The sequence below is a fragment of the Danio rerio genome, chromosome 24 (genome assembly GCF_052040795.2).
Source record: "Danio rerio strain M-AB ecotype USA chromosome 24, GRCz13ab, whole genome shotgun sequence".
Taxonomy (NCBI): domain Eukaryota; kingdom Metazoa; phylum Chordata; class Actinopteri; order Cypriniformes; family Danionidae; genus Danio; species Danio rerio.
In genome coordinates, this window is record NC_141044.1 from 29745025 (window position 1) to 29756245 (window position 11221).

The 11221-nt window shown below is 37.7% G+C and overlaps 1 protein-coding gene across 3 annotated transcripts; it reads left to right on the forward strand.

Moving 5' to 3' along the window:
- Nucleotides 1-951: 951 nt before the first annotated feature.
- On the forward strand, nt 952-9789 carry cldn11b (claudin 11b). 3 transcript variants are annotated; one of them, XR_015524611.1, is made up of 4 exons: nt 952-1346; nt 3535-3699; nt 7463-8020; nt 8947-9789. XR_015524611.1 is itself a non-coding variant. In NM_131772.4 (3 exons), the coding sequence occupies exons 1-3, from the start codon at nt 1121-1123 to the stop codon at nt 7840-7842; spliced, it is 771 nt and encodes a 256-aa protein (NP_571847.2). In that variant the 5' UTR covers nt 970-1120; the 3' UTR covers nt 7843-9408. The 3 variants fall into 3 exon arrangements, 1 of the variants encoding a protein (NP_571847.2); XR_015524612.1 differs by having other exon boundaries at nt 7463-8011; nt 8927-9789; NM_131772.4 differs by having other exon boundaries at nt 970-1346; nt 7463-9408.
- The last annotated feature ends 1432 nt before the right edge of the window (nt 9790-11221 follow it).

The following is an 11221-nucleotide window of genomic DNA, read 5'->3' on the forward strand; positions in this document are numbered from 1 at the left end:
TGGCATTATCAGTACACCTTTACATTACAAGAAAAGGAAACAGGTGCAAATAAAGAACAAATAATATGTTACATGAAAAAAAAGTTAAATAGTATACATAACTAAATCTTTAAAAAAATATATTAAATAAATAAAAAAGGCTAGGGGTTTTCCTGTCATTTATATTTGTCTATAAAAGATAGAAGATTAATTGTACATTTTGTTTTCATTATCTTAACGGATTTTATAAATGAAACAATCTCATTATAAAAAGCACAAAACGGTGTCACCTTCAAATATTTTGATTATGTATGCAAAATTTTCCAAGCATAAGGATGTTGTTGATTGGTGAACAAAAGCATGTAATAAGTGAGGCGCGCCGTTGCAAAACCGCCCAAATATTCTCTACCCGCCCCTGTAATTTTACCCCCTCAATCAAATGCTAAACCGCCCAATCTGGCAACACTGGGGAAGGCCTCGGTGTTGCCAGATATAGCTGACTTTTTCCAGACAAAAGCTGTCCAAAACCCGCCCAAAATATTCGATAAATATTTTATTTAATTGATAATTAAATAAAATCAACCTAGTAACACTAACTATCATAACTATTAACCATGCAGCAAGGAAAACCAGCAGTCTCATAGAAGCACAATATAACAGGATAACATCGAAGCATTGCCCCTCTCACCCACACACTGCACTTAATGTTGCGTAGATTAGAGTATGTTTTACTTTCGAAATAGGCTGTAAATTCGCCCTATTTGTCGTTTTAACTTCTTTTGAGCACGATTGACTGCTGTTTGCTAAGCACACAACGCTTCTTTGTTTGTTCTTGCGAGGGGAAAATGATTGATAAGTGTTATGAAAAACCACTGAGTTTGCCCAATCTGGCAACACTGGAAGACATTTGTGACGTTTCAATCTAGGTTTTCTTCTGATTGGCTGAAAGTTATATTGGGCTTGTCCACAATAAAAAAACAAATTTACCGAATGGAATGTTTTTACAGTTCTCACTCCAACCGTTAGTTCAGCCAACAAATCTCACTCAGAATGCGTTTTATTTAAAGTCAGAGATCCTAGCACAAGTTTTTGGCATTGAGGAGCAAATAATAATACGCTTAATAATACGCTTTCAGTCAGAATGTCTAATAGTTGTCGTCTGCTTTGTGGTTTTTTGATGAGTTTTGTCGGCTGGATTGGGATAATAATCGCGACCTCCACAAATGACTGGGTGCTGTCCTGTACATACGGGTCGCACAGCTGCAGGAATATGGACGACCTGGAGACCAAAGGCTTGTGGACGGAGTGTGTCATCTCTACTGCTCTCTATCACTGCATCCCTCTCAACCAGGTCCGCAGAATACCAGGTGACAAATGCATTTATTATCATTGTATGCATGCCTTTAGTCTTTTGATCCTTTTGGGGGGGAAACAGTAACGTAGAAACTGTCAGAGAGAGGTTTTAATGGTTACATTTTAAAACAAATTAAAAGCAGTGCCAAACATCTACTGTTAACTTTTTTTTGTTTATTTATTGTTAACATTTTTTGGTTAGCAGGGGTGCATGGTGAAAAGTGAAGCATGAATACTTATGAATACTTACTATGAATAATACTACTATAAACTTACTATAAATACTTTCCAGATACAATGTGTGTGTGTGTGTATGTGTATATATATATATGTATGTAAGTTTATAGTAGTATTATTCATAGTAAGTATTCATAAGTATTCATGCTTCACTTTTTCCACATTTTTTTATGTTGTAGACTTATTCCAAAATGGATTAAATTGATTTATCTCCTCAAAATTCTACACACACAATACCCCATAACGACAATGTGAAAAATTTTTTTTTAGAAATTGTGGCAAATTTATTAAAAATAAAAAAAACTGAAAAATCACATGTACATCAGTATTCACAGCCTTTACTCAATACTTTGTTGATGCACTTTTGGCAGCAATTACAGCCTCAAGTCTTTCTGAATATGATGCCACAAGCTTGGCACGACTGTTTATGGGAATTTTTGCCCATTCCTCTTTGCAGTACCTCTCAAGCTCTGTCAGGTTGGATGGGTAGCAATGGTGTTCAGCCATTTTCAGATCTCTCCAGAGATGTTCAATAGGATTTAGGTCTGGGCTCTGGCTAGGCCACTCAAGGACATTCACCGAGTTGTTGTGAAGCCACTCCATTTTGGTGGTGTGCTTTGGGTCATTGTCCTGCTGAAAGATGAACCGTCGCCCCAGTCTGAGGTCAAGAGCAGTCTGACGCAGGTTTTCATTTAGGATGTCTCTGTACATTGCTGCATTCGTCTTTCCCTCTATCCTGACTAGTTCCTGCTGCTGAAAAACATCCCCATGGCTAGACCTGGATGGTATTAGCCTAGTGATAAGCGGTACCTGGTTTTCTCCAAACGTAACGCCTGACATTCACTCCAAAGAGTTTAATTTTAGTCTCATCAGACCAGAGAATTTTGTTTCTTTTGGCCTGAGAGTCCTAAAGATGCCTTTTGGCCACTCTACCAAACAGGCCTGATTGGTGGATTGCTGCACAGATGGTTGTCCTTCTGTAAGGTTCTCCTCTCTCCACAGAAGAAAGCTGGAGCTCTGACAGAGCCGAACTGAATTTCCCACAGGTGAACTCCAAATAAGCTGCTGAAACATCTCAAGAGTGATCAGTGGAAACAGAATGTATCTGAGCTCAATTTAGAGCTTCACAGCAAAGGCTGTGAATACTGATGTACATGTGATTTTTTAAAAAATATTTTTTTAGCTTTTTTATTTTTAATAAATTTGCAACAATTTCAAAAATATTTTTCACATTGTCATTATGGGGTATTGTGTGTAGAATGTTAAACAATTAAATGAATTTAATCCATTTCGGAATAAGGCTGTAACATAAAAAAATGTGAAAAAAGTAAAGCGCTATGAATACTTTCTGTTCCAAATTAATTTTTTTAATATTTCCTTTTTTTATGATTTGTAATATAACTTCTTAACATAATAGTTTTAATAATTAATTCCTAATAACTGATTTCTTTTTATCTTTGCCATGATGACCATAATAATAAATAATATCCATAATATTTTACTAGATATTTTAATTATTAGCCCCTATATTTTTTAATTTGTCTAAGAACAAACCATCATTATACAATGACTTGCCTAATTACCCTATACTGCCTAGTTAACCTAATTGACCTAGTTAAGCCCTTAAATGTCACTTTAACTGTATAGAAGTGTCTTAAAAATATGTAGTCAAATATTATTTACTGACATCGTGGCAAAGATAAAATAAATCAGTTATTAGAAATGAATTTTTAAAACTATTATGTTTAGAAATGTGTTTAAATCTTCTCTCTGTTAAACAAGAAGGCTAATAATTCAGGGGGGCTAATAAATCTGACAAGTGTGTGTGTGTGTGTGTGTGTGTGTGTGTGTGTGTGTGTGTGTGTGTGTGTGTGTGTGTGTGTATTAGTAAATATTTAATCATTTTTATATTTTTTTCTGGAATTGATTGAAGTTGTCTTTTGCATGTGTTTATTGTGTTTTAAGCTTACATCCAGGCGTGTCGTGTTCTGATGGTGTCTGCCTCTCTGCTCGGTCTGCCTGCTCTGGCTCTCTTGCTGCTGGCGATGCCCTGTGTCAAAGTCAGCCAGGAGACTGAAGGCACCAAACACAGACGCGCAGTTCAGGGAGGACTAATAATACTCGTCATATGTGAGTCATATTGATCATCTCTGGAGTCTGAAGAGTCTCAAAGGCATAGTTCACACAGAAATTAAAAGTAAATGTTTATTTATTTAGGACAATCAATATGATAGGCTACTCTTTTTTGTTTCAGTTGAACATTTAAGGCAAATCTGAAATTGGGGTCTTTAGTGATTTATTTAAAACAAAGTGAATTTTGAGAGTCAAGTAAACATACAGGCAAAACAAAATCATTATCCCTGATGGTGTCTTATAAAGCTAAATGATCAATCTGTGCAAGAAAATGATTTACATTTGCACATTTTTCTCTTCTGTAAACTGATTTACCTGACTTGCAAGTTTATCATTTATTGTTGTAAAATCAGTTCTATTATGGAGGCCTGAGAAAGCCAACACACTGTTATACCACATAAACTTCTTCTTCTTCCGAGACTAATTTCTATATGCATCTCCTCCTAAACCGTTCATACTATAACCACCAATCTAACATCAAACCTCCAAACTGCTCTGACTCGGCTTGCTTTTCTTTTCCAACTGATCTGACTTACAGTTACCTGAAAACCGAGAAAATGAAAATCTTTACTGAAAATTCGGAAAAGTTCCATTGACTTAACATTGGGCCAAACTTTGTGACCTTATAAATTTACGCCAGACTGTCATACAGACTTGGGGCTCTATTTTGACGATCCATGCTCAAGTGCAAAGCGCAGGGCGCGAAAGCATTAAGAGCGTGTCGGAATCCACTTTTACTATTTTAAGGTTAGAAAAATCCGCTTTGGGCCGTGGCGCATGTTCTAAAAGGCTTCAGCTTATTCTCTTAATTAGTCATAGGTGTGTTTTCAGAATAAACCAATCAGAAGCTGCGTCCCAAATCGCATACTTATGCACTATTCTACGACATTTTGTAGTATAAATAGTGCAAGTAGTGTGTTCACACTGAAAACTCAAAAAATAATAAGTGCACTTTAATTACCCGGATGATGCACTTATTCAACCGCTAAAATGAAGTGTGTAATGATGGACACTTCACCCACTCAACGACCGCAGGTTTGCTCACGTAGCGGAAGGGGCGGAGCTATCGGACCACATGTTGGATAACTTTATTTATTTTGGATGGTGAAAGCAAAATTCTCCTACGAGAGTGATTATAGCGCCTCCCGATGGTGAATGCGGCAATAGTCACGGCAGGTAACATTTGATAAATCGGTCGTTTATTTCACTGATTTGGCAACCATCAAACGTCATCAGCGAAACGGTTTGAATTTCCGCTTAGTAAAAAAACTTTAGTGTGCCATTTTGGACGACACTACATACATATACTATCCTGTTGAGTGTGTAAGTGCATGAGTGCAAAGTGTATAGTGTGCCATTTGGGATGCAGCTAGAGTCTCATCTCCCATTCTCTTTAAGAGTCAGTTGCGTTGCTCCATAGCGCATTTGCTATTTACATGACGGACTGTTGACGAAGATTTTTATTTACTAAACCTATATGAAGACGCATTTAATTGGGTGAGTGGAGGGCCCTATGAATCTGCCATTATATGTCTTTGAAAACAGGCGACAAAATATGGCAAAGGGGTCATAAAAGAGCACGAGAGAGGACTTGGGGATACAATGAGAACCATCTGTGTCAGAAAAGCCTGAAATGTATACAGCATATGTTGAAACTGTCATGTATATTTGAAAAGACACATACTGTATAGAAGAAAAGTGTCCAGTTTAGATGTTTGAAACATAGATACTAGTCATGATTACCAAATGTGAACTATATGTGTAAAAACAGTAATGAAAACATTAGATCCTTTCATTATGAGGGCCAACAAGAAGACGGGGCTTTAAATTGGGGTCGTAAAGGAGTAGGAGCTGGGAGAGGCCTGTTGAACCAGTAAACAGCTGTGAAAACACAAAGGTGGGAGGAAGCAAAGATAGTAAATATTATAGTATTTTCTTACAATCAGCTAGCATGCTGTTGACCTCGGAACCTGGTGACATGCTGTACTAATGATAGCATTTCCAGCAAAGCGTCTATTAGGGTGTTATTCATGAGCCTGAAGTAAAGTCATTTATTAAAGTGTTGAAAAAACAGCAGCTCTAAGCAAAATGCTAGATGTTGTGGTCTGATGTTCATATCCTCCCTGAAGTCATGCTTTCAACATACAGGCCTGAAACTGTCCTTGACTGAAGTAAATGTCAAACAGATTTCCTACATCCTGTTACAGTGGGAAGAGTCAGTCATGGTCAGCTGTCCGGCCCATTCTCACAGGTGTTTTGGGGATGATTTGTAGTTCTGTAATGCATAAAACTTTCCAATCTTCCAATCATTTCACACTAAAGTTGACTTTTGGTACTAATTGGTAAATGTACATTGCTTTAAAAAGTTAACACAACGGTATCAAGTGTTGATGTGGACATTGATCTAGTTATTTGGGCAGGGTATGGATTTAGAATCAACTGTCATGTGCGCGCCGTCACACCATCTCTAAATGTTTCATTCTAAACAGCTTTGAGGGATACAGATGTCAGCGATGTCAGGCATTTGTTATTGTAGCTTAAAGAATTCAAAGCGTGCAGTACAGCGCATGCGGCGAGCGACTCCTTTCATCAACATGCATGATCGCATTCATCTAATTTGTATCAACTCTACAGTATGGCTATATTTTACAAGCAAGGATTCTGACACACCAACATGCAGCAGATGCTTTACAAAACCGTTTTGGCACCTGTACCATTTTAAAAATATCGATTTAGCACCGTTATCGAAAAAAACCCAAACGATACCCAACCCTACTGGGCATTAGAAAAATCAGTCCTGTGATTCCTGTCCAACCAAATCGCATATAGAAAGTAAATCGCATCATAATGAACTTCCTCAAGGCTCGGGTGATTTTTATAGTTGCAGCAAACTGTTTAGAAGCATTAAAAGTGTCCAAGAAGATGTCCAATATCTTTACATGCATTGACCCAGAGACTGTTTAGATGCATGTCACTGGTGAAAAGATGACACATGTTTACTGTATGAAGACCGAAAAAGCCTTAAACACCCAGCCGGCACAAGACATCAACATGACAGATTGACATTGTACCCTAATGTCATGGGGACGTTGAATTTTGTTTGGTAATGAAAATTGTGTTAATATCAGAATTCAACGTCAGAGTAACATCAATGCCCAACGTGTGCAACCTAAAATCAATTAAATATCAACATCTAATGATGTTACAGCTGGACATCGTGGGGACTTACCACTATGACGTCTATCAGACATTAGATTTTGGTTGCCAAACCTGATGAATAAATGTCAGTATTTGACATCAAATGATGTTGGTTTAAGATGTTGGCTCGACATTGGATTTTGGTCACTTTCTCTCTCACAACCTAAAATCAACCAAATATCAACGTCATTTGATGTCGTTATTGAACATCAAATTAACATTGTGCTTAGACACTAGATCACAACCTAAATCTAACCTAATATTAACGTCTTATGATGATGTGTGCATGACTGGCAATAACTAAATGCACTACAGAATGTTACGATTACAAACACAACACCAAATTACATGTAAAAGCATCAGCTTTTTACAGCGTAATAATGACTACTCTTGAATACTTTTAAATGGGCTTCTTTTTGCTCATACTACTAAACAGATACTTTACCTCTTCTTGCACTACATTTTTACGCAAGTAATGATACTTTCACTTGAGTATGATTTGTCAGTACTCTTTCCATCACTGCTTGTATGTGATAATAAGGAGCTTTACTGCTGTTTACAGCTCTGTGTGGGATGGTGTCGACGGTGTGGTTCCCCATCGGAAAGCTGGACGGCCTGATGTCTTTTGGATTCTCTCTGTATGCTGGCTGGGTGGGTTCAGCGCTCTGCTTTTTTGCCGGCTCTGTGATGGTTTGTTGCTCAAAAGATCACAGCCCAAGCGAGAATCCTGAATCCCGCCACTACTACTCAAACCCAGATGGAGTTACCAGCACCGGCCCAAGCGAGAATCCTGAAACCCGCTACTACTACTCAAACCACGATGGAGTTACCAGCTCCGGCACAAGCGAGAATCAAGAAACCCGCTTCTACTACTCAAACCACGATGGAGTTACCAGCTATGGCCCTGCTAAAAACAGCCATGCCAAGAGCGAACATGTGTGAGAGACTCACTGGGAAAAAACAAAACTCAGCTCTTTACCTCAAGATTTGAACACTCAAACTCACACAGACACATAACAAAGAAGTATGTGGAGAATTAATTTTCTCCCGCCATGGATTGACTGCACACATCTGAAGATTTTGGAGGGAACACACTTGGCAGAGGTTTGGAGTTTAAAGGGCCATGACACCCCCCACTTTCGGTTAAAGTCTACTTCAGAATATTTTCAAAAGATGCATGATTAATGGGCGTGGAGCTCCGCAAGCATAAGGCAGGAGTGGGCGTGGCCAGCAGGGGAGAAGGGGAGCGAACAACTGTTGATGTCAGTTAGCTCACAAAATGAGACAAACCGTGAAGAGACGCATGAGTTTATAGTTTACAAAGTTAAAATGCAAAGAAATAAACAGTAATTTAATGCCCTGCTACATTTGTTATTCGTAATTTCATATACAGACAACCACAATTTATATAATTATAAAGATAATCGTGTTCATATAAACACTATAAATGAGGACTTCTCCCTCAATCCCCGGAACTCCTGATACAAGACAACATCCGCCATTCTCCAATTCTCGTGCTGCTCTCCCGACAAAAATGCTAGCAGCACACACACAGCTTTGCTGTATGATCGGCCCTGACAGGATCGCGGGGAAAATCATGCAACAAACCCCGTGGATCATGGAAACAAACACATACGAGCCTTTATAAACGGCTACTGCATGCCCGTGGGTCCGTGTCTCACAGCTTGAGCTTGGCACTGGTCTGGCAGGTCTGCGTCTGCCTTGCCTTCGGAAAGCGCGTGCTGTCATGCTCTCATGAATAATTAAGCAGCCGGCTCTTCTCATAGGATAAGGAAACTCCGCTTTGAATAATAATGAGAAACCGACGCGTCATCATTGCACTTGCGGTACTTCGCTATGTCGCCGATTTTGATCCCGCCCCAAAAATCATTTTAAACCCGGAAGCTGAAATTAGCTGACAAAATTATCCAGTTTACCCCACAATTAAAGCTGACAGGTGCTAACATTATCTTAACTGATGCTCAACACACACAAATCTGTTAACATATAAAAAAAAGTTCTCCAGGGTGTCCTGAACCTTTAAAGGCCTTGTTCGAAAAGACAGAGATGAATCCAAAGGAAAAGACTTGTGATTTTCCTGAGCATGTTTATTTACACAGTATTCATTTTACTCGTATGTTTTGTTTTTAGTGACTTTATTTTAACATTACAAAAAACTTTAGCTTATTAGCTCATGCCAACGTTTAGGACAGCTTATTCACTCAGACAGACAGGAAGTCTATGTGGTTAAATGAGCAGATGGGATCTGCACTGTTTTCCTGGAGAGCATCTCGCAGCATCCTGCACTAAACTTCATAGGAAATCACTAAAATAAAATAAAGCGCCTGGAACAGGAAAACTGCTCATTTTTAAGGTCTCATATGGTTTGTTGGTTGGTGATTGATTAATTGTGGTCGAGCATTATTGTTTGCAATTTTTTGGACATATTTGAGACATCTCCGCTAATGTCCACTTTGCATTTTTACTATAAAGGTGCTGTAAGTTTTAGACTCTTCTAAAGCATAAAAATGCCATAATATGTTTGCAGATATTTATGAAACGTGCCAAGTGAACATTCTTGTTTATCTGAAAACAAAAAGTCAGATATTCTGCTTTAATTCTGCTTTTTTTTCTGCTTTGGTCATTTTAACCTGCCCAATGCCACTTTAGCCAGTTATGTTTCAGCAGCCCGGGTCATTATTATCCAGCTGCAGACCCACACAAGTTTCAGGCACACACAATCCAACACACACACGATCTACACAAACTATATATGGTTACGACAGATGTTAATGTTATTAGCGTCTTCTCGGACATCATCATCAATATAAAGCGGGTAATAAAACCAGGTCTGCATATGTAAATAAATAAAGTCACGTTTCAGTCTCATGTTGCACTGATTTATGGTCATTGTTTATTTTAATTATTTTTAGGAGATTTTCATCCTTAATTTAGATAGGACAGTAGAGGTTACAGGCAGGAAAGTATTGGAAGTAGAGAAAGGGGAAGGGATGGCAAAGGACCTCAAGCTGGGAAACGAACTCGTGTCTCCATAAGCATCATGGTGTTATATGTTGATGTACCTAACCACTAGGCTTCTGGCCTTGACATTGTCATTTATTTTTAATAACTAAAAAAATCAATAACACTTATCTTGGTAATTTACTCGTTTTTTGAAACTCTTCACACAGCACTTTTTTTACATTAAAAGTAACACAAAAACCCTAAATATTTCTTAATATATCTCAAATTACGTAATCCCTCTATTTTTTTCACTCATTTTGACATAAAAAAAGTGGTGAAACAGATCTATGCAACTTTTTCTTTCATGAAGTCTCAACAAAACAAAGCTCTCTACTTTTAAAATTCATCATAGTATCTACACAGTGTGAAAAGTTTTGAGAAATGATTAGAAAAATACCCCAAATTTTTTTTAAAATGCAAAACATTATTATTATTATGACTATAGACAAAAAAAGACCCCATCTGTGCCTGTAAAATACATGAATTTTAATATTCCGGTTGAAATACATTTGTATCGCCTTTAAAACACGCAACTCTTGATCTCCGTGTATTTACATGTGTTCTGAATCAGAATGATTTTACGCACATAGCTGTAAGGATGAAATGTAAATATCCTCATGCAAACCTAAACAAGGGTGAAACCGCAAGAGTAAGACATTTCTACAAACCGACGCGGAAAGAGTTTGATATCAGTGTCGCAAAATATTTTGAGAACTATTAAGCTTTCACAGGGAGCCAATCATAATATTTCCCCTTCAAATTCAAGGGAGAGCTGGAGATTTTAGATCAAACACAGCTGTGGAGATGATGTAAGGTGAAAAGTCCACTCCATGCTTCTTTAAAGGGGGTTTTCAGAGCTTGTAGGAAAGCTTTTAGCTTTAAGTACGCAACCTGAGATTTCCGTAAAAGAGGATTGTGTACATTTGTTAAATAACAATAATCAAACAGCAACTCACATCAAATAAAAACATTCATTTGGTTTTATTTCTAAAATACTATTAAATTTAAGTGGAATCTTATTAAGAAATGCTTAATTTAAGGCACTTGTGAAGCCTCAATAAAACACATCCCTCTAGATTGGAGATGCCTAAACGAGGGCCTGCGGGCTAAAGTTGGCCTATGGTAACCTTTGATTTGGCCCACCAACCAATCTGAGAAGAGATGGAGAAGGATGGGAATCCTTTCAAGATTGTCAATTGAAATGTAATGTAACCCTTTGTTTGTTTTATTGTTAAAAGCTAACTAAAATTAAATATTTCAATTAAATGGTGTAAATGAATCAGATTGTGACTGTCAC

Excerpts from the sequence above, each read along its gene's own strand:
- cldn11b (NM_131772.4), top strand. The coding sequence starts at position 1,121 with ATGTCTAATAGTTGTCGTCTGCTTTGTGGTTTTTTGATGAGTTTTGTC. Across the intron at positions 1,347-3,534 it reads CCAGGTCCGCAGAATACCAG|CTTACATCCAGGCGTGTCGT; the intron begins GTGACAAATGCA and ends TTGTGTTTTAAG. Across the intron at positions 3,700-7,462 it reads ACTAATAATACTCGTCATAT|CTCTGTGTGGGATGGTGTCG; the intron begins GTGAGTCATATT and ends TGCTGTTTACAG.